Raw genomic sequence first — 24,305 nt, 5'->3', positions numbered from 1 at the left:
CATGCACACATTCACCAGGTACTGTATGTTCACTTTTTGGTTTTACAAAAATGTCAGCATTTTAAAATCATCACTCAGCATGTATATAGATTGAATAGAGAATTTTTGAGAGTATTATAGAGTTTTCCTGAGAAGATACGGCCGCGGTTGCCTTGCTGGAGGTCTATGTTTTGTTTTGTTTATTGAGTTTCTGAATAGCTACATTTCATAGCCAATGTCAAAACATGTTGAATTACTGTGGTGTTTGGCTGCAACAATACCGTTCAGGTGGGAGGGACCAAAAGTCTCATTTCACCGTTAAATGGCGCCCAATTTTGAATCAGGGTGAGCAGATTGAAAATTTGTCCAGGAAAAGACGGAGATTATATGGTTTTCTCGAATCAGCAGAGCTGATCTCATTCCAGGCAGACAGCCAGGTCATTCATTCGTGTTTTTTCCAAACACTTCGTTGAAGGTAAGCTTCAAGGCTTAGCAGTGTAAGAAAACACGTTACACGTTGTACATGGTAACATAGATTTTATAACATGTATATCAGTGGGCTATTCATTAAATGAAACAGTCTTGATTTTATTTATACTTGTCCTCACACACAGTAAGGCGATGGGAGGCATTTGAATTGTGTACGGATCGGTGTTGTTCTTGACGGCCACTTTGTCATAGTGTCCTATCTTTGCCACTACATCCAAAGTCATACTTTGATTGATCGTTTTTTTCACACACTGTTCATGTGATCATTGGGCCATATACTTGTCAATCCAAACAGAAGTATAAAATAGATGGTTGGTTTTGAAGTTATTCAGTGCATGTCAATCATCACACGCAGTAGCAAAGTTTTCTCCCTGTTTATTGTAGCATGTAAATGTTATTGGTTTTGCTTTTTAGGGCTATTTCTCTGTTAATCTGTGGCTGCAAAAAGAAGTTATATTTTATTTTTGGTGAAAAAGTGCACAATCTCAATGATAAGCAGGCCTATTAAAACAAATGTAATAATTTCTCATTTTGATGAAGGCCATCAATTTACTTTCTGCAGTTGTTTTGATGAAAGTAACTCAGAAGTAGTCTACCGGATTACAACTTTGACACTTTTACTGTAATATAACAAATTTCTTTCAAATCACAAGAATGTGTTGTTTTTTTCCTGTGTCAGGCTGCATAATGTTATTTTTCCTACAATAGCCTCTTGTTTCCAAGCTGAGCAAAAGCCTAATAAAGGTCGCCGGGAGTCAGGCTCTGTGGCCGCCGAGCACCCTCTTAATTATTGCTCCCATCGGGCAGGAAATACCAAGCTTATAGTGGTATCAAGACCAGCCCTGTGGCATGAAGCTGTCCATTTTGTTATAATCCACCTCCCTAGACAAGCATACAACAGGGATTGGGTCTCTTTGCACGTCTATTTGTAGTCTCTCATTGGGGAGGAGATTGATGTAGATGGATAAAAGACATGCACACATTAGCAAGGAGAAACACATGCAAATAAAGTTATGCCTTTCAGCACAATTCATGCAGTTAAGTGTGTATTTTATGATATGGGCAGAAAATGATTTTTTTTTCTCCCATTGACACACATCATTACCTTTAAGACACACGCATCACACATTTACACACAATCACTGCACACACTTCAGAGTCCCCACCTAAATTAACATAATGTCATGCCTGCCCCTCGGAGAATGCAGTAACCAGCTGACTACTGGAGCTTATGAGAAAGCTCAGTTGTCAAGGGGGAAGAATTTACATGAAGGTGCCGCTTCCAGTTTATGTGCGACGGATGACCTCCACATGCCAGCTCGTGCACAGACTAGGTTCATGCATGTTATGTGGCATGCGTGTTTTTAAAGCCACTGCGTGCCAACGTGCCATTTTCTGATGCTGTTTATGGCTTCTGTTTATGTTTTTATGTATTTGTTTTGTGAAAGAAGTGTTTGTGTTTTGTTAAAGAAGTGTGCATGCGTGTGACAGAAGAGGACGAAGCACAGCTAAAGAAAGAGTGATCCCGCAGCTTGTTTGATGATGCTTCTCTGACCTTACAAGGTGCTTGAATGCACGTCACTTTCAGAATATAACAGCAGCACCATGAGGAAGTATGAAGTTAAGCATACTTTTCACATGATGGTATTTGGCAAGTAGGTTCGTCCCCCCCCAATCCCTCCACCCCCACTCCCCGCCATCTTTAGAGGTCACAGTGTGGGCTATGGAAGAAACCCTCTCCACTTCCAAATGACCAAATGACCACAGTGTGACTTGACAGTTGTTTGAACAATATGAAGTCAAACTTTACTTCAAAGTTGATTTGATATTTCACTTCCACATTGTTTCAATTATATTTTGGATCAGCCTTTCTCATACTTGGGTTTAGGACCCGTAACAGGTCCAGGGCCTGTTTGTCTTTAGGTCTTTGATTGAGAATAGAATGTTGGAATAGGAAACCTTGGTAGGGGCCATTTTATATAGTTCCACATGGGTAGATTTACAATAATACAGTGTCAGGAGCAACAGGGTAATATCTGACATTCAAGATTACTTCAACTGATTTCTGGTGGATTGGTCATACAAACAAATTTTCTGCAAACGGCAAACATTTATAGACATAATGTTATTTTTTTTTGGGGTGGAACAATAAAGCAAATACTTCCTATCAAAGTCTTTACTTTCAAATGTGACATGTTTCATTCCAAAGTGACTCATTTTCCACAAGGTGTGTGAAATATCACTGGCACTGCAAAACTCCTGACATTGGACTATGGCATGTCACAGGTCAACCCCATAACATAGAACACAACCACTTGTACAGAGACACTACACGATTTCAATAAGTGGATATAGTGGACGACACACGTTTATTCTAAAGATGCATTTAGACATGACATTTAGGTTTAAAAAAAAAAGCTAAATTTTCTGTATTTAGAGTTCTATTTTCACTATAGCCCTCTGATTTCACCTTTTGATATATGTTTAAAATGTTCTTATTTCCTCTTCAGATGGATGTAGAGTTTCTTGATGAATTATTAAGAAGGTGGTTCAGAACTAACTGTAATTTTCTGATCTTTTGTGTTGTCATTTTAACTGTGATAAGTTTGCATACACTTTTTTGCTAAACTGCACCAGGGTTAATTTGCACATTTAAAGCGGTTTCTGTCCATCAGGCTTTAGTTGTTGGCTGTTCTTAATTGTTTTTTGGTTTTTTTTTTTAAGAATGCCCTATTGGAAAACAGCTTGATATTCAGTTTGTTTTCACTGAACTAAACCTGTCACGTGTTTTCAATTTAAATTGTCTGACACTGTACCGGTTGATGAGACATTTAGAAATTGTGTTCATCCAACCTGATGTTTTACTTCAGCTACACTCTCTAGATTGATCCAGAGAGCAAAAAAGAGCTTGCCTTACAAATCTTCCTTGGCTTCATGTGCTCATAACCTCATCCCGTCAACCTTCAAGGTTAAAGATCTTTGCAGCAGGCTGTCTGAGTTCCAGACACCAGCATGGTAACTCATACTAATCAGTTGGGACAGTATCCACTTTTCCAAAGTGATGACTCAGTCCTGACACAGGAGTCACTCCCCCATTCCCCACCCTCAACCTCAGCTTCACCTAGCGACTCAACTCACCACCTCATGTCTCACCCTTGCATCACCCAACATTTATAGCCATGCCTCCCTGTACTCGCCAGGCCATTTCCGCTTTCCTCCCTATTCAACAAATATGTTCTTTGGAGCCTTTCCCAGAATACCGTGGCATGTGCCCATACCCAATCTGCTCACTGTGTTGACACACATCCAGAGGACAGCAAGGGGGCAGTGAAGGTGTTGGCGTCTCCAGCCTGCGTACAGTTTCTGCGCAGTCATGGTGCAGCTAACCCCCTTGAGGGGAAGGTTTATCTCGCGCACTCTTCTGTGTAACAAGGCATTCATGTTTGGACAGGGTTTATTCTCAGTGGAGCGACAGCTCAAAGCGAGTCCTTGCCTAAAAATATCAAGTCTTGGTCTCTTTGATGGGAGCTGTGACTCTGCCTCCAACTGCTATGAAGTTATGAACAAGTGATGAGAGAGCGAGATGAGAGAGGGATGAGATTGAGAGGGGTGAGACGGGGGTGAGAGCCATAGGGGGTAGCCAAAGAGGGTGAGGCAGGGCAGGAACTGGGTGAAAATCATCCTCATTGTGGAATTCATCTGTGCTGACTTAAGTGTCGAGTCAGAGAGTTGGGGAATGACATAACACTTTCATTAAATGCAATACTTGACATTCATGAACAATAACTACCATTGTGTATGTATGCGTGTGTGTATGTATATATATATATATATATATGTATATATATATATATATATATATATATATATATATATATATATATATATATATATATATATATATATATATATATATATATATAAACATAAACATAAACATACTTTGTCAGGTTGTTACCATAATAAGTTCCCTAAAATATAATCGGCCTCGCTTTATCTTTTGGTCTTGTGTATCCTTTCTAATTTTAAGTGAAGTTATTTGCTTTCTTTTGGCCATTGATAAAAGCTACATCAGAGCAGAATGACTTTGATGCGGGGAAGAGGAACCTTTGGCAATGATATGTGACGAGACAGCCAGCATGCCAGTCAGCCAGGTTTTCATTAGATGAATGCTATGTGGGACATGAGCCAGAAAAGATGAGCGCCAACACACCACAATCAACCAAAATAGTTAGAGCAAGGTGCTCTCTGTTTCCAACCATTGTCTGCATTTTTGTGCTTGTCTTCAACCTAAGAGGACAAAGCGGAATCGGAGAACATGTTTGAAATTTCAAATATCATGTTAGCAGCTAAATGGTACCTATTGACATATTTGTAGATTGAATCCATCGTGCTTTTTTTTATGTACCTTTATTAGCAAAACCAACACCATAACAAGGGTAACAACATAGTCGTGGGAAGGATCAATTCTTCACCAATATTGAATGACTTTTTAGCCTTAGCAATGCGTGGTTAGCCCCCAAGTATTACACTCTCAAGGCACTAACATTTATTGACGAATCAGTTTTGAAGACTTCATTGATTCGTTGGAGAAACTGCTTGCTGCATTTTGTGCAGAGCGGGATTGGTGTGTGGGAATCACCCGTCATGATGAATCCATATTTTAAGTAATTCTCCTGGTATTGTCTGTGAAATTCACCTTTCTTTTCTTCTTGGGCATAGGCTCTTGTGTTGAAACCTGACTGGGTCTTTGCCTCATTGCAAAGAAACTTTCACAATATATCTTTTTTTTTACTCATTTTGCTAGCTCGTGGGTTTAATATTGGCGTTGTAATATTAGCATCTATACATGTGTCAAGAGTCAGTCATAGACGGATTTAACGGAGAGAATCTGGTCACTTTTAAAAATAAAATAATTTCCAGCCTTGGATTTATTTATTATCCATAAATAAACCGGAAGTACTGTACGTTTTTTTGTTGTTGTTTTTTTTTTAATTCTTTCATCCGTACGGCCCGCCGCAGCTCGGTGGTTTGGGACCACTGCATTATATCACAGAAAGTGATGTAAATTTCCATAACTTTGCAAAGGTCATAAAAATGGCCACATTACAAATAAGGTTCTTCTGGTCCGTTGTGTTTATCTTTTACATTCCATACACACCATCAAGCTATTGTGTTAGATGTCTGGAATCATGAAGAAAATGTATTGTACGTATATCCATGTCCAATATTTTGATTTCATAATCCGTGTCTATGAATAGTTCACTTGATGTGCTTTGTATTTATACGTGGCATGAAAAATCCAGCGCTGATTGTTTTAAATTCTGTGTGTGAAACTACGCGTGTGACAGAAAGCTGATATCTATCTGGGCGTTAAGCTGATTAGGGTGAACTGTGGCCAGGTTCATTTGCATACATTCCTTATCTCATTAGATTCCTATCTGCCGCTGTCACCATGCAAGGCCTCAGCTGGGGCGCTTTCGTACCTCGCTCAGTACACACACATACACACGCATACTAGAATACCCCTTGGTTCCTGTGGCAAACAACAGCGCGAATGTGTAACACCAGCCAAGAAGTGCGGCCGCTTCATCTCAACTTGTCACCAGCCCATTGCTGTCACGGCAACGCTTCACGTCTTCTCCTCAGGCCGTCCATGTCCCTGGTCTCTTATCAAGGTCATTAACTCTTATCTCATACCCCCATTATCACAAAGTCATCTAATTTCTTTCACTTTTGCCATTAGTTTTACTTTGAGGTCACCAACATTTGGCTGGCAAGCCAGAATGTGTGTTTCTGAACAAAGTTGTTCATGAACTTGTGATTGTTTAGCTTGACACACAATATAATCTGTGCCGTAAATTTATAAAATGCAAAAGGTTTCTTTTTGTTGATTTTTTTTTATTTTTTTTACCTGGATTAAAAATGTTCCAGCTAAATTACTTTTAGATCTCAATTGATTTAAAATACAGTATTTTCAAAGAGACTGTAGCATACACACTCATCAGATAAGTTCCAGGACTTGTCTCAAAAGATAGGTTACAGGCTCAAACTACAAGTTTTAGCCTCTAATGATTAACCAGCATGTTTACAAAGAGATTCTGCGACGTTTGCTTCGTTCAATGCCCGAAAAAAGGCGACATTTGTGGCAGAGCAGCTCGTGGCTGTTCACCATGACAACAACCCTTCTCACAATACCCTAAGCATCCGACAGTTCCTGTCCAAGAAGACCATTGGCTGGACCAATATCCCTACTTCCCAAACTTGGCTCATTTTTTATGAGCTCAAGGTGGTCATCAAGAAGGCAGGGGCAGAAGACATCTTTTGGTGGGGTGCCCAGGGTGATCTTAGTTTATTTACTAATCTAATGCCTTTTTCTTTGCTTTGTACAATCAAATACCGTACTTCTCATGAACAGATTCACTAGCTAACAGCCAATCAGACTGATCAGTTGGCACCAACTGTCAGAGCCATTTTGTATATTGCTGATCAAGAGTCATTCTAAAACATATTTTAGAAGCACAATGATACAACAATCTCTTAAATCTTCACACGTTGCTTTTTACTTAGATAGATTAGTTAGATTTAGACTTAGTTAGATTTGTTCCTACTTGTGTTGTGATTGTGTAGCCAGAGCAACGTTGGATGATAAAATATGACTTCTCAGCCATGTGTATTGTGTTACTTCACTGTTAGGAAATATTGTTTGATATTGTGCATGTAGCTCCATATCAACATTTATTTAGATAGATGGCCAACCTGACTGTATGGTGGCAAAGCCTCTAAGGGCCTCGGTGTAATGCGACCGTGTGGAAACGGCAGTAGGCAGAGGTAATTATCTGCATCACAGACTCCCGTTTTTCAAAATCTTACCCTTGATGCGGAGTAGCCAGTGTGGTGGCCGGAGAGCGATGCTCCGCGTAGCAATGCCCCTGCAAGGGGAAGCCTTCTGAAGACGTGGAAGACATCAAGATAGTCGTGACGACTGAGCTGCAAAAGATCCGAGAAGATTCCTTCCAGGATTGCATGAGGTGTGGCAGAGAAGGCTGAGAAAGTGTGTTCGACTCCACGGGGATAACTTCCAAGGTAAAGAGGGAAAGTGTAGCTTAGATTTGAAATATCTTTTGTGACACCAGTCCTGGAACCTTTCTGACGCACACTGTGTAGCAAATGCAGCTTGATCTATGACACAACTGAACATGTCGAGCGGAGTTCTGTGAACCTTTTAAGATACTGTGTGAATCCTTCATTTAATAGTGATGCCTGAAAATGGAGCCCAAATAGTCACTTGATGGCACTTTATTTACTCTCTACCTCGTTCTCTACCTCGTTCTCTCTCTCTCTCTCTCTCTGTCTCTCTCTCTCTCGCTCTCGCTCTCGCTCTCGCTCTCGCACTCTTTCTAGCTCTGCGAATAGCATTAGCACTCTTTTTATGAGCTCTGCCAATGCGGCCATACCCATGAACTAAGCAATACATTGTTGTCATTTATGCACCTTGTGCCCGGTTGCCATCAGCGAGTCAAACCCCACTCAGCGCTTTGTCAGCACATCTCATTGTGCACCTTTTTATTGCCAAGCCACAACAAGGGGCATAGCTATACGTCGCATGAGCGGACACACAGCATTATGGGTGATTTGTTTATTTGCAAAGTCTATTACTGATATCCACAAAACTTTATGTAGGGTTGGTGAAGTGCACTAGTTGCAGTGCAGATAAAAATCATATTATAAACCTAAGATCCCCCCCTTCCACCGCCACTTTTGATAGCAAAGCACAAAATTGCATGTTCCTAAATTGTGCTTTGATAAATTAATGAAAAACTACTCACATTTTAAGGAAGTGGAGTAGTTTCCTTGTTAGGATTAATGAAGTTATCATACGCCCACTGGGCATGTTCTGTCGGCACATCAGCATGTTTATGTACACAATCACTTCATAATACGACACGGCATTTCTTTCCTTATTCTGTGGTTTACCATTATTAACAGGTGGGAGGTATGATTGCATTAATTATACGGCACATCTATATCGCACGTGAGGATATGCGTGTGCGTGAACAACAGTGATGTGCTCAAGCTCACCTCTTGCAACTGAGCTGGTGCCAGGGAATCGTACCTTGCATGAGCACACGAGAAGCACTCTCACTAGTCAAAAAGTTGAGCATGTAGTGAGTTGGGCGTCTATTACGCGAGCAACCTTAGATTGGAAATCAACCCAAACGTATTTTTTTCAAGAATATGTTCCCAGCAGGCCCACTAGTTGAAACCCGGCATTCTGATTAATATTGCTTTTGTGGAATATGAGTTAAGCAGTAAAATCCACCCCTTTTTAGCTATCTCAGGGGCGGCCATTTTGTCACTTATGTCGACTGAAAATGACATCACAACTGCTCAAGGCTCAGGTAACGACCAATCACGGCTCAGCTTCAGAAAACAAGTGAGCCGTGATTGGTCGTTACCCGAGCCCTGAGGCAGTTGTGATGTCATTTTCAGTCGACAGAAGTGACAAAATGGCCGCCCCTGAGATAGCTAAAAAGGGGTGGATTTTACTGCTTAACTCATATTCCACAAAAGCAATATTAATCAGAATGCCTTTTTTCAACTAGTGGGCTTGCATTAAACATATTCTTGAAAAAAAATGTTTGGGTTGACTTACCATTTAAGTACGTTTTGTCAAACTCTTGATTGTTTTCCCCTTGGTGGGGTTTATGTGGTCAGATCCAAGCACAGCAATCAAACTTCAGTGTACCCTGAATCAACCTTAAATTGCTCTGGGTCAAATTCTAAACAAATCCTGAGGTGGTTTGTGATGAGAATACAAAGGGGACAAGTGCTCAAAATGTGTTGCTTTGTTCATGTATTCCTTGTACATCATGAGTGTTTACAAAAGAGTTTATATTGTTTACAGTGAAATAATATTGACTTATAGGTGAGAACTCAACTGAGTGATATGTTTTTGTTTGTTTTAACTGGGTATAAAAGAGCAGGTTGTGGTGTGTCTTGCTGACCTATTAATTATCTTTTTTTTTTTTTTTTACTGAAAAAAAAAAGGAAAAATTAGATTTGTGCTTTGCACAGCAATTTCATATTATCATCCGTTCAGCATCACAGCAAGTAGAGAGAAAATGCCCAGGTTTTGACAAAAGAAAGTCCCATAGTTTTCCTCTTTTTTGTAGTGTTACATGTACCCCCTCAGAGATGAAAGGAGTACATGTACATGCCTGCGGGTTAACTGTTAGTTAGAGTTAGTGGGGAGAAAGAGAGCTGCAGAGACAGCCCCTCACATCTTTGTTCCCTTCAAGAGGCTAATGCTTTATTTATAACACTGCCCCCCACCCCCCGACAGCCACCCACCCCCCAGGTACACACCTCGGGTCCCCGCACAGTCCTTTCTCTTCCCCCAAAGGTATACCAGCGCCTCTGCATCGTACCACGCTACCTAGCACACCTTCACACGCCTTTCCTTTCAACATCCCACTCCTGTGGCTCCATGAGAAGAAGAAGTTGAGGAGGGAGATACAAAGACACGCGCGCGCACAATGTGCAGACTGCAGCGGTTTCCCAGTCGTGGTCTCCGATGTCTTGCTGCAGTTCTCTGGTGTGTTGGAGAGAAAGTGGCAAATCCCTCATCATCTAGCCCTGCTCACTCTCAACTAGCTCAACAGAGGAGGAAGAGATGGAGATAAAGAAAAGTGCAGGAGCACTAAGGCGATGGAGAAGTAGAATCATAGGAGGAGGGGAGAAAGGAGAAGACAAAGGATTTTGGTGGGATGGCGGTGGGGGTGAACGGCGAGCTTGAAGAATGCATGGCGAAGGGCGGAAAAAAAGAATAGCGTCTCAGACTTGTGAAACTTGGAGAAGCTCGGTCGGGCCCTTCTTCTGGCTCCAACCTGCATTTCTGGGTCACTAGAGACATTTAAACTGCACTTATAATTAACAGCTATTTTTAAACAGGGAGGGAGAAGTGGAGCGGTGGCGAGGTACAAAAGCATTAAAATTGCCCCAGATTCGCTATTGAATGGGACACATCAAGGCAATATGCTGGCAGATCAAAGAGAGCGAGGAGAAAGCAGACAGGGCTGATCAGTGGGGATAAATTGTTTCCTTTATAATAGCGTAAGAATAGACCTCTTTGCAGCTAAAACAATTTAATAACTGCATTCATTACCGCCGTCCAGACTGTCCTTCTTTCCATCTGCTGCACAATATGCAGCCACCTTTGCCATGCGCAGCTCCCTTTGTCCTCTTTTATTTGTCTTTCGGCCACATTTGTCTTTTTCTTTCACCCCTCGTGTTCTTTCTTCCCATTGAGTCTCCGTCGAACCTTCCCCGCTGCCTCCTTGTCCCCATCGTCTTGGCTGCTTCAACAGTAGCTACTCTGCTGCTGTGCTGCGGGCCCCACAATGAAGATGTGCAATGTCTGACACTCTTGGAATGAGTGCCCTAATAGAAGGGGAAGCGGTTATCACAGCGCTCCCCCAGGACCAGCCTCTGTGTGCCTGACGCTAATTATGGCGCATGCAAATGAATGTGCAGCATTAAAGTCAGGAGGAGCCCGACTGCTTGACTCTGTTTGTGCAAGGCTGATTGCTGCATGTGTTGCACATCCCTGCACATGGCTTTGAGCTCAGTTTGAGCATGTATTGCAACTTTTAAGCATGTAGTCTAGGTTAAAAGTGTGTTTGAGTGCGAATTACTGGGCCAGTAGTTCTTTTACCTTCTCCTATCTGCATAAAGTCTTCTCTTGTGCAGCACAATATAGGAACGAGGCAATAATGCAATATTTCTACCATATGCACACACACATGCATGACTATGAGACTGAGCGCAGATGATCTCGCAAGAGGTTTCCTATAAATACATCTTCCTCACATTCATGAGCAACCTCTCCAAGAGGGGGTCTTTATTAAAACCATTTTGTCTTCACTTTACGTCCTTTGTATTCTTGTGTGCAACGTTTTGATTCGTTGCACTGCTCATCAGCATATAGTGTATGCTTACAAAAATTACCTGCTTTATTTTGCTGCTTCTTTTTATGAGTCTGTGCATGTGACAGCACACATTGCTGTGTGTGTGTGTGTGTGTGTGTGTGTGTGTGTGTGTGTGTGTGTATGCGTGTGTGTGCGTGCGTGGGAGTGTGTGTAAGTGCACGTGTGTCATCTATATGTTGGCCATCTTATCTCCCCATTAGCCTCTTGTGCCCTGACCAGTATTCCCTTTCTCCCCTCCCTGCTTTCTCTAATGGGTAATTTAGCCATGCTGGCCTGACATCTAGCCTATTCCTTGTTTAGTTGCCATGGCTACACAGGTCTATGGATTGCTCCCTTGCTCCCCTAGCCTTCCTGTGGATGCTATAGATGTCTCAACTATTAGATGGCAGGACTGCTAAACGCAGAGTATCCTCGCACACAGTGTTGGCAGCACACATGCTAACAATTTGAGTATATTTACAATAAATATACTACGGTATATAGTAGATGAATCTCAGTAGGCTGTAATGTCTCACAAAATAAAAGAGAAAATGCCCCTAATGGCGTTTTAGTGACAACAACATAATACATGTATATCATAAAGACTTGTATTATTATATAAACTATGAACCAAAATGACTATCTTAAATGCCCAAAGATGATTCATTTGCTGCTGTTGATTGGCATTTCAATTCCCAAAGCAATATCTTCTCTAGAAAAGAATGCAAATCCAATTAATCGGTTCCAGATGCCCAAAAATATTCACTAAAATAGGTTCTGAATTCGCTGGGTGACGCTCACTCACTCACTCACGTGAGGAAGTGTTGGAAAATCCGACAACATTTTACCGTTCTTAAATTTGGCTGACAAATATGCAGAAATGCAGGAGTAAACAAAAGCATTCGCATGGAATGCTTTGTGTGGGTGCAGGTGAATGACTTTGATGCACACCATTTTTTTGAAAACCGTACGGAAACCGAGAACTGTGACAAAATTTGGGTGAAACTCAATTGTCGACAACCCAATCTTATGAAAACTGCGGCAAAAACCGAGGCTCCATTGTAGTTGGTGATGGCACTTTGTGGATACAACTGCATATACAGTACATATTTTGAATACAATTTCTGTGGTGTACAAGTGTATGAGTGGTTTCCAAATGGGCAAAAGGCCAAAATAACAGTTTTCATCGGTTTGCGAAATGATTTTCAGAAAAAGTCCATTCAGTTACCAAACTCTTGGCAGCAAAAGTTGCTGAATTCACATTCACATTCCAAAATACCAGCACTGGTTGTGACATTTTAACTCATTCACTGCCATAGACAATTATTTATCATTTCACAGTCCAGCCGTTCAATCCCAGGAATTTATATATTTTTTATTTTTTTTCCTCAAACGTTAGGGTAGAAGAGGGTCTGAAAATATCTTGCAGTTAAATGGGATACTTTCATCTGAATAAAATACTCTGTTTTACATTCCTTGTCAGTGATTTCATTCACCCTATTAAAGAAATAAAACAAAAAAGCCAGCACCAGAATTGGTTTCTATCCTCTTCCATATTTTATAAGCCGGAGCGTCATAGCTTTAGGAAAGGGCTTCAGGGTCAAAACAAACAAATGTGCATGGAGTTTTCAGGCTTTCGCAGAAGGTCTTGTTGCCTTTGAAGCTCGAGCTATCAGAAACAAAGTAAAGTGGGAGCCAGAGAACAAGGATAGAGCATGCTTGGAGAAGAGCGAGGGAAGGAGAATATGTTAAAGGAGTGTGAAGCCCTTGAGTTGAAATTGTGCCTGGCTGGGCCTACAGAGAGCATATGACAGTAACTTTGGTTTCTTTTGTGGAGCTCACAGTTCTTTTGCCTTACATAACCCCTCCCATTGTGCCTCTTCAACCATTTGGGAAAAACCCTAAGTGTGCACTTAAAAAGTTAATGCTTTTATGTATTTGGAAGTAGGGGAAGAGTGGGGGCGCATCACAGACCACACATAAAGGCGCTAGCTCTGACGGGTTTTCTGGATATCGACAATTATGCTATTCTTTAAGTGAGCTTTAACACCATTCAGCGGCGCTTTGGGAGCGCTACAGAGACACGCTGAGAAACTTTAGCATCGGAGGAGTAAACGCGAGCAGTGCAAACTTATTTCTTACCCCTCCCCCCATTTCAGGCTCCCCTTAAAGTGCCTCTTGATCCCCCTTTCCCCTCTCCTCCTCCTTCTCGTGAGGTTAAAGCACACCTTCCCTCTAAAGGGCTCTGGGGTCACGCATCTGCATGTGAAATGTGAACCCGCTGACATTCCAGGGCTGCCCTAAACCCTGCAGTCCTTTTGTTCACTGGTGTGCCACTGTCAGGCCTAACAAACCAAGCGAAGGCCTCTGGGACTTGATAGAGAACCGCAAGGTGAAGGATGGCTGTGTTGTTCATACTCTCAACAGCCATCCCCTGTCACCGGTGAAAATGTAGAAAAGGTCAAATGAAACTGTGACAATTGTCAGGTTTCCTTGGCACAAACGAAAGTGACTGAACAATTCACAACCTAAATGGCGTATAAGGTTGTTGTTGCTCATTTTTGATATGCGTTTCAACTGGGTGAAGGTTCTCAGCCGCTTCGCAGTGGGCATATGTGCTTTTTTAAAGCAAGCAGCGCACAGAGGTGCTATGGCAGCACTTGGAGTCCTTTCAGCTGGTGAATGACGTTCAGAGGCACAAAGGGCAGCTATTCAGCGCTCAGTGATGGACTTCACGCTCGCCTTTATGTCCTCAGTGGTGGGCAGGCAGGGAGAAAGTTGTGGGGGGGGGCGGGGGGGGGATACATGAATCAGAAAACGGTCCGAATTTCCTTTGAGAGGAAACAACAAGTGTTAATTAATTTGATCAATGTCACTCCAGACATCACAGGGAACGTTTATTTGACAATTGTCAACCATTGTAAGGATAAAAACTGAATCATTTTGCTTGATCATTTACACAACAATGTCCCCGAGGCTGAAAACGTGCACATTTCAAAATAGGACCTGTTTACTTTTATTTTATTTTCCATCGCCTACTCCTGCTGTGACATGTTCAATACAGCGTTTCAAAAAGTCAAATAATAATTGTGGATGCATCCTGAGTATACATATTTTCATGTAAACCGTATGAACTGATATTGCTATGCATGGCATCTAAAAAAATGCAAAAATAGTTTTATGTGTGTTTTACTACCTTAACCAATCAGCACATGTTACTTAACTGCAGTAAGTCACATCTGTCTTGAGTAGCTCGCATAGGTTAAGCTTGGGTGCAAGTTGTGCAAGGCTGTGCATCCCTCCAATAAAAGACAATTCGATACGTCTCGTGATACATTGGGTGCGATACGATCCAAGGACGGTTTGATCGTTATGTGGAACAATTCTATTCTGTTCATTTCAGACGGGTTACGATTCAATTCAAAATGGTACGGCTTAGTCAGGGTTATGATACAATGAATTCTAATTGTCATTTTGCACACATATGAGTAAACTTTTCAGTACTGTATATGTGGCATTTCCTTCAATGATATATCCCTCCAATAAAAGACAATTCAATATGTAGCTCGATATATTTGAAAGTTAAATGATTTTGATTCGGTTCAATATGATGCACTCAAACAAATTTTCCAATTCAAATTGATTTTCTTACATCCCCAGGTGCAACTGATCCCCAGTGTCTTACATTTAAACTAGAAAAGCGAGGGAATCCAACAAAAAGTTGTGTCCTGCCGCAACTCACAAACATATGGCACACCGCACATATTTGCCGTGAAAATGTCTCCAAATACCAGAATTTGAAAGCATTGTTTTGTTCACACTCATTAAAATGAAGCTTTATTTTAAGTAGCCCAGAAATAGTGCCAATTCCTACTAAATTCCTATCGTCTTTGAAGGTAACACAGCTTCTTTCTTGTTTTGCCCCAAGGTCTTTACATGTTGTCAGACTTCCTTACATGCTCAGCCAGACATTGGAATACCACACTTGCAAAAATAGGAGAGCAAAGTCCTTTTCACTGTACATTTTTACTTACATTGCATAAGTGGGACCTTACACTCCCTTCACACATTCCTTCCCCCGCAGAGGTGTGTTCTTTTAGGGTTACTGTATTAGCGCTGTCCATCCATCCAGTTTGCTTTTCCAAACACATCCATCCCAGTCCTAGTTAAAACACTGGGGGATCTCCTTCCCTCCTGCCCCCCGCCTACGCCAAAGTCCTTTATGATGTCCATAAAATGGAAGAGTGCAGCTTTACTTGAACTAATAATATTGGAGCTTACAGGGCCGTGATTGATGGTCTTTAAAGTCGGCGTGATCGCTCTCATCTTTCTTCAGATTTTTATCACTGACTTGTTTGCAGTCATGTGCAATCACAAGCGCCGAGAGAGGTAACAAGTGCTTGATGTATGATGCTTGAGCCCCTTTTGTCAGATGTGGATTTCCCTTCCCTCCCTTCACTTTTCCCCCCATTTTTGCCTGATCCTTGTTTGTGTCACTTGTCTTTATATTGTTTATACCCTTTTAGTTGTTGGTTTTGCACTCCTAGTACTTTTTTTGCCAGATGGCAAGAATGTCTTCACTTGGTGGGGGATGGGCCAAGAGGTAAGACAAACCCTCTCCGCTTTTGGCCCTTCCAGTACTGAAGCAGATTCCAGTTTTCTTTTCATATCATTAAGGCTGTCTCTTCCTCTCACACATAAATATCCACAGACGTCCTCCATTTTTGGGGGAGTTGAAGATCTATTTTTCCAGAATCAAGATTAAAAGGTTTTGTGGGGGATCTGTGTGCGATCCCTCCCCCCGAGTACTTAATATCCCTTATAGTGTGCCAAGAAAGCACATCTTTTTAAATTCTATAAATCACCTTTATGGGATCTGTTCTTTGTCCATTTTAACTCCTCTTCTTCACATGGACAGAGCAGCAAATTCTCCTTGTGGAATTCACTGTAGTTTATGTCTGTGCATGGCCCTTTTCGATGCAAATAGCCAGAAGTATACTCATGTGTCTGTGTGTGCGTGCGTGCGTGCGTTGCCGTGCGTGCGTGCGTGCGTGCGTGCGTGCGTGTGTGTGTGTGTGTGTGTGCGCGTTGGCTCTGTGCTGTCTCTACTCGGTTAGATATAAAGGATCCCACCTGTCACGGAGGATTGTTCTGGCCTTTCATTTTCGGCGTTCTCTAAAGAGCCGCATCATTACACAGGCCTCAGACAGAGCCCAGACGGTGTAAAACGCCGGCCCACCTCAATCCCTCCGCTCCCCTACTCTCGATTCTTTTTCCTTCTGTTTATCCGCGGGGTCGTTTGAACCAACCGCCGAAAGAGATTTCTTTTACAATGCGACCGTGAGCGAGATGTCTTGCCAGGATGGTAAAAGGAACATTTAGGTGAAGGTTGAAAAGTGTCGTAGTTACTTATTATGAGCTTTGAAATGGCCGCCGTTTGTTGTCTCGCTTGACTCGCTGAATTCTTAATAGTCTCCCCAGCAGCTTTATAACTCTGAGTTAGTTTCAGTCGTCAGCCTTCTGTCTCTCCTCATCTACTTACCTTAAATCCCCATTTCCTCCCTCTCTTCCTCTCCCCGTGCTCCTTTGCCCCCCTTTCTAACCACCTTTCTCTTCATCTCTCACATCCTCCCAACCTCCTCTGTCTCAGAGCTCTCCTGATGATTGATTGTTTCTCTGTGCAGTCTGACAGGATGTAGCACACGGCGAGCCCCAGGGGCCCCCGAGCAGACTGCGCCACCTGATTAAGACTCTCCCTGTAATCAGCTGCACAGTGCCACACTGAAAACCACCGCAGTCAACATTTGAGAAAAAAAGAAATAACAAATGTCCCGAGTCCTGAAAGATAACACTTTGTATGTTACTGATGTATAACTTTGATGAGTGGACCAATTGAACTTTTCCTTTCTTAGCCGAAGACTTCCTCTCTCTGGGGCTTGAAGTCTGTCTTGTATCAGTAGTAGTAGAATAAGGTAGAAAAGCAAAAGGTCATAAACTTAATAAAGTTCCCCGCTACCTTACCCACATACACTGAAGCAACTCTAACTCTATTATAGCTGGTAATAGTGTTACGGATAGAAATCTCATTGTTTCCCCACTATTGAGTCTAGAAGACGGTCGGCCGGCGCTGTATCACATGATTGAGGTGAGAAAGAATTTGAATGATGTCAAGTGCGTGTGCCACAGTCAGAATAAATATGGTAGCAGTGTCACAGCAAAAGGGAAGGGAGGAATCTAAGGGAAGAATGTACCACGAGTCAGATTACACCGTAAAAAAAAAAAAAAAAGTTCCTGGCAGTTATCGCTGTCGTCAGGGGTTATTGAAACCTAATACAAATACATCCGTGGTGCAGGGTTATGTTCCAAATGTCAGCTGTGTGACAAGCGGGTCAGCTGTCTGCTCAAAGTTATGTCACAGATTTCAGTCCGTCTGAGACCTGAATAGACAGAGCAACTTTTCTTACATGAGCTTTAAATAATGAGGGCAACAAGGAGAAGAAAACTCCTCTGGGTGGCAGAGAAATGACATTTCTCACTAAATTATCTTAGTGGTGGTTACAGAGAAGGACATCAGAAAAGTATTTAGTTTGGTTATGCGGTTAAAAGACAGAATATAGAGTTGTTGTTTGTCTTATTGTCAGTGATGAGTGAGTGTGCAATTCAGCGGGCATTTGGGACCACAAACACATTTGTTAAATGCGTGCATGCAAATCTCTTACCGCAACCGTGATAAACTCACCAGACACTTCATTAGGAACACCTGAAGTGATAAAATCAATTGGAAGAGCTCTACTAAAATTTCTGCCTTTACAAAGATCTATTTTCCTAAGCTTCAATTACCACTGTAGAAAAGGTGTTCAGTTAAAATGTTCTATTTTTCATTATTTTTTTATTATTTTCTAAAATGTATTCTCCTCTTTTGTTTTCAGTTTTTTGTCAGATAGAACATTTGGACATTGTGAGCCTAAACCGTTTGGCAATCAAGCCAAAGTCATTTTATAAAGTCAATAAAAAATATAAAAGTGCTTAGTGAAAAAAATATTTTGTCTTGTTTTCCAAAAATGGTAGTATATAACTTAGTCTATAAACAATATTTATAAACCCAACATGGGCATGGAACTGACAATGTGGAGTAAACATTTTTGACTGGCAAATTTATTTAAATGTATTAAATTTTGCAAGTATTTTTTATTATTTATGTCTGCAGTGCATGATTTCCATTCAGCATTTTTTTCCCATAATGCAACGGGGTATTATTATAATGTAGGCTAAATGCTAATAGCTTTTTTTTCTTTTCTTGCACATGCGCAAGTCAATACCCCATCGCATTAAGGGGGGGAAAAAAATCCTGTTATTAACATTTTGTCTACAAGTAGGCTACATTATTTCTCGTCAAAAATGTCTACTCCACATTGGCAGTCCATGCATCCATACAAAATAACATTTCACCATTTATCTTAATTGCATCAATCCTAGATAGCTAATATAGCACATTGTCGCTGTCCTGTGAGAAAAGCTTATGTCCATTTTTGTCAATTTTCCTACTTTTACGTTAATGGTGTTTCCGCATTACAGACATCGCATTAACGTGAAAATAAAACAATATCCAAAATTGGACATAAGTGTTTTTCACAGGACAGTGGCAATATACGGAATGCAAGTGGAGGTCAATGCTAATCGAATGTGTTGTAGAGCTGCACTGTTTCGTACTGAGAGGTGTTTCTAATATTTTGATTGGCTACATAAAAGAGTAAAATTCTGTAGTGATCAGAAACAGATGCTAATAAATATGATGATACAGTGCATTTCTACACCAGTATAAACAATAATAAGCATTTTGTTCAATGTTTTATGTTTATTACATTAGGAAGGAAAAGTGTTGGCTGGATTTCAAATTGATTAGGACAGAGTAGTCTTTATTGGTACTGCAGTGTAAAACAAAACACATTGCTGGTAGATACTATGGACCATTTTCCAACACAATTCAGGCCCCATCAGACCCTGAGCTTGCTCCATATTAATAGTAACAAGTCCAAATCTTTAGAAATTGTTTAAAATTGCATTTTTATATTATAGACGCTTGGCCCAAAAAATAGGAGAGAGTTGAAAGGATTTCGCCATATCGGTTTGTGTTTTCTAAGCATTGGCAAGCTCATGCATGAGTGCTTTTGTAAGTTTATGCACGCTCACGCCCTTGGATGTGTGTGTACATTGTCACACCATCTTAGCCTGTGGGTGTATTCAGTATTTCACTCGGCCCTCATTTATATCTGTCAGTGTTTTCCCGTCGCTTTCCTGCTGATGCCATCAGCACACACGTCATGACTGATGACAGTCGTTGCCACAGTCTGATGCTCTGTTGCCTAATGTCTTTATTGTTTATTAATTAACTGCAGGACATATATGCTGAGAGACACCTATTGATTCTGCAGCTGCATTAATTGATTTTGTGCTTCACTAATCATATTGTTTCTGCAAGATCATTACTGGACCACTGCTTTGTGGTGGTAGTAAACGGTTGTGCCTGTTGCTGTTTGGTAACGCTTTTGTGAGCTCTTGCAATTGCAATTCACTCCGAAATTCAATTTCAATGTTCAGAGATGCTGTCACCAATCCGAAATGTTAAATAAATATTAAATTGAGGACTGTAACGCTGGTTAATAAATCACAGCATATCATAGCAATCTCCAAATGCCATGCAATTGTGCTCCCCAGTGCTAAGAGCAGAATAAGGCAATCTGATTGGACAGTAATTGACATCATTACGTATCCATCCATGATCACATCTTTGATACTTTAGTAGAAAACGCACAATATTTCCACACGGAATTCTTGTTCCTTTTTGTGCGTGTTAAGCAGCAAAAGTATAAGAGGAGATATTTTTGACAGTTGCATACGAGTGCTTTTGTATGTGAGTCTCACAAGCATAAGCAAAAATAATGTGGAAAATAACCAGGATCTGAATTTCAAGAAAGAATACTAAGAATACTAATAATAAAAATAGAGAAAATAACATAAAATGTGGTAAACTCATCCACAATTGTTGATCTTAGTTTCTTTGTTTACACACACAAGCCAGCGCAGAAATTATTAATTAAAAATAATTGGATTATATTGAACCTCAACAGGTGGATTCACCCACATTTATCACAGATGCTGACATCCGTTTCATTACACAAAAACAATTTGAGTTTTGCCAAATTACAGCTTTATCTTCAGTGCTGTGCAAACTTTGCAGATTGCTTTTACCTCCCTGCTATTGTGTGTATCATGTGACACAAGTCTCTCTGACGAACCAAGATAGTTTGTACAAGCAATGATAAATACCCGTATATCAAAATATAAGTGGAATGTAACACAATGTAATGGAATAATAAGTATTGTTTCTTTAAGTATTGTACTCGATTAAAAGTGGAAAAAAAAAAGTATGTTGCATTAAAATTACTCGGATTAGGGGTGTTTGATACCACTTTTTTTCTTTTTCAGAATGATACCAGTACGAGTATTCATTTTTTTGAGTACTCGCCAATACAGAGTACCAATTCCTTTAGTACTTTTGATATACATATCTTCTAATACATTGACAAATTATGAAAAATACCTTTCTTTGTTACGCAGATGTTGATTCTCCAACGTGTCAAACTGGCTCAGTATAGTGCTGATTGCAGTACGTCTGATTTATTCATTTTTTGCCTTAAGTATCGGTGGCTAGTATTGGCAGCCTCCATGAGTACCATACTTCAAAATAAGGCTGGTATCGACCCAATACTGGTATCGGTATTCGCCCATCCCTAACGCTGACATTAATTGTCGTTAAGTAAAAGCAACAGAGTAAATGTAGGTTCTTACTACAGCGGCCTCCAATCAACTATCTAAAAATAAATTTAAAACAAAGTTTTTGACCCATTTTGACAATTTAAATACTGTTGTATTGCAGAGCCGATGCCAACTTTCCTTGGTGAGGAGTTGGAAATGGTGCAACCAAGGCCAAGCAAGAAAAAAGAATACAAAATGTCTTTCCAAGCTGTTATTTTTGTGCAATTATGTTTACACATCCACAAGAAACATCAACTTAATCAAGGTATCAATATGAGTTTATAGACTGCATTGCGTTAGATGACACAAACTTTGTCAGAGTGGAGAGACACATTGTAGACTGTGTCCTCTGACATCAAACAACAAAACAGTATTATAGCATCATTGAAACAGATTCCCATGCTTTGTGTATCTGGCTGCCAGAGGTTCCCCAGTGAGTCTGACTGGGGGTTATAGTGTAACCAAAGCGTCTGTCTTCTGCTCACCACCCAGATCCGCTGGTTCAGCTCGACTGAGCCCAGTTGTCTTGCATTCACACTGACGACTGTCTGGGAAAGGTCTGTCTGGGGTTCAAGTACATTAAAGTCATCCGCTCAACTCCCACTGAGCCTCGACACAGATGGCTCCAGATGCAGCTGGCGCGGCGCGGAGCAGCACCTGACAGCGCCCATTCGCTCAAACACACACACGGCCGGATCATATCGGCAAGCGTAAAAAAACAAATGCACAAAATGACAACTTGGACTTCAGGTATGGACAGCACAGCACTGCTCACGTCCATAATTGTATGTAACCACCGATGGGACAACATGTACTGACATTCAGCCACATCCACATTGGATCATATTCTGCAATGCATCTGCAAATCCTTACTGTGGCACACGTTTCGAAACAAGCAACACGCAGTTTACAACATGGTATGCTCACATGGCAACCAACACATATCGTGTTCACTTGCAACCATAGGCCAAGGCAGGCCGACGTGCATGTGAGTGCCATGTGGAAAAGCCCTTTATCTCTGCAGGAGCAAAATGAGCTGCAAGCAATGGTGCTTTTTTTTTTTTTTTTTTGCAGGGTTATTGTAGGTACAGTATATCGTGATGTCACAACAGCATTGCTATACTGCTCCCCGTTTGTTGCTGCTTACAAATATTTGCCATTTGCCATTTCACTCTGGTTCCAAAGCCCAAGTCCTTACAAATTAGCTACTGCCGCCCAACCACACAGTATATTTTTATATGGGAATTGCAATGATAAACCGAAAAAAAACCTGCGCTCCCGGCTTTAGTGGTAGAAACGCGGTTATGCGCTCCCGTCCTTAATGGGTTAATCCTGGGACTGACGCTTTTTTTTTTTTTTGCTTGCAGGCAAAGTTTGGACTTTGGGAGCAATGCCTTAATATGTCGAGTCCATGCCTACTCAGCTATTCCCACCTTGCCGAAGTCAGCGACGGCGACGCTGCAGCGGTCACAGGTGAGCTCAACATGTGACCTGCAATGAAAGACCTCCACAATCGTTCAACATCACCAGATCAAATGTTAGCAAAAATAAGTATGCCAAAGTTGCACAACTCTCTTCTTGTGACATGTTGCACCAAAATAAAAACAAATAGAACAGCAAAGCACAGTTACATTTAGTATGATTTAATTTTTTAAAATATAATAATTTACTGTAAAATTCATAAGACACCATTTTTTGTAACCCAAACTGTAACCTACAGTGTGCTTTACAAAAACATTTTGTGTATTGCATCTACACTGAAAAAAAGGGTTGAATTTACCTGACATTTCATCAGGTGGTTTCACAAAATAAAATAATCTGGATCCAGATAGATTTTTTTAAGAAGATGTATAGTCTACTTAAAAATGTATCTGGATTCAGATGATTATATTTCATGCATCCAGCACTCCCCGCGACCCTTGTGAGGATAAGCGGTGCAGATAATGGATGGATGGATATTTCATGCAACTACTTGAAGAAATACAATTGAGTAAATGATGCACAGCATTTTTTTCCAGTGTACCCTCTTTGTTAGTTTGAGCCATCTGCGGTCCCTTCAAGGATTCCGGTTGAGGTGTGAATCCAACCTAATTGTTTTTTCCTCGACAATGGAATGGCATACGGCTGCAGCCACTTTTATATTGTCTTGATTATGTACGTATTGGATTATGTTACACCATGTTGATTCGACCATCAGATCCGTGCATCTTCTTTGTTGCAATTAGAAGCGAGAGATTAGAGGCACACCTTTGTTTCACATCAGTTATCGCGACTGCTTCTTCACTCTTTCAGATAACAGTTTAACATCATAATCCCCATGTTGGGAGCCTTCAAATTATAGGCCTGTTGAATTAAACTGCATTCGTCTGATCTGCAGTGCGGTGCAAAAGTCTGAAGCCAAGACCAGCTTTGTTTTTGTGAGCCGCTTTCACAGTAATCAGTATGACTTGTAAAACATGAACTAATAGGACACTGCATTTTTTTCTTCCACAGATTGATGTACAATTCTTTGTAGAGGAATGGTGCGTAAGGAACAACCACTTACATTTCAACAGCCACTATTATATCCTTTTTGGTAATGATCTGTAAAAGGGTCCTTTTTTTTAACCATGTTAGTCAATATGACAGCATTGGAACGGTCCAACCTCAGAATCCTACTGGCACCTCCTGTCGGTGCCCCCATCCTCCAATAACCAGGAAGTAGCCTGCTAACTAACAAACAGATGGTGCTATGAATTGTTTATTTTTGTTGTTTATTCATAGTTTATCCTTGGTGGTGGTCTGCGTTCTATTTAGTGGCGTTTTTATGATCATTGTTGAATTACTAAAACAAGTAATGTAACGGTGCTAAGACTTTTGCAGAGTGCTGTGTGTGAAACAAATCAATTATACAGTACCTCATATTATTGTACCTTACTTATTTACTTTATTTACTTATGTACATTATTTACAGCAATGTACTTGTTAAACACGCACACATACATGCACACACACATATAGATAGATAGATACATAGGTGGCTATCTATTTATATATATGCTGTAAAATGCC

At 40.9% G+C, this 24,305-nt stretch overlaps 1 protein-coding gene across 4 annotated transcripts in view; it reads left to right on the top strand.

Annotated features, from left to right (window-relative positions):
- The window catches only part of LOC147147315 (uncharacterized), a 315,327-nt gene that overhangs the window by 277,504 nt on the left and 13,518 nt on the right, over positions 1-24,305 (top strand). For all 4 annotated transcript variants that reach the window (XR_015086958.1, XM_086031864.1, XM_086031863.1 and 1 more), the window contains one exon: positions 22,622-22,727. Coding sequence is in view for 3 of the 4 variants with exons in the window: in XM_086031864.1 (XP_085887990.1) it covers positions 22,622-22,727 (106 nt within the window). In the remaining variant the exon portion in view is untranslated. The remainder of the gene's footprint in view (positions 1-22,621; positions 22,728-24,305) is intronic.

The sequence above is a fragment of the Filicampus tigris genome, chromosome 5, assembly GCF_054856515.1.
Source record: "Filicampus tigris isolate MCC_2025a chromosome 5, RoL_Ftig_1.0, whole genome shotgun sequence".
Taxonomy (NCBI): domain Eukaryota; kingdom Metazoa; phylum Chordata; class Actinopteri; order Syngnathiformes; family Syngnathidae; genus Filicampus; species Filicampus tigris.
The sequence above is the reverse complement of the archived record's forward strand: the minus strand, read 5'-3'. Positions and strand labels throughout refer to the sequence as shown.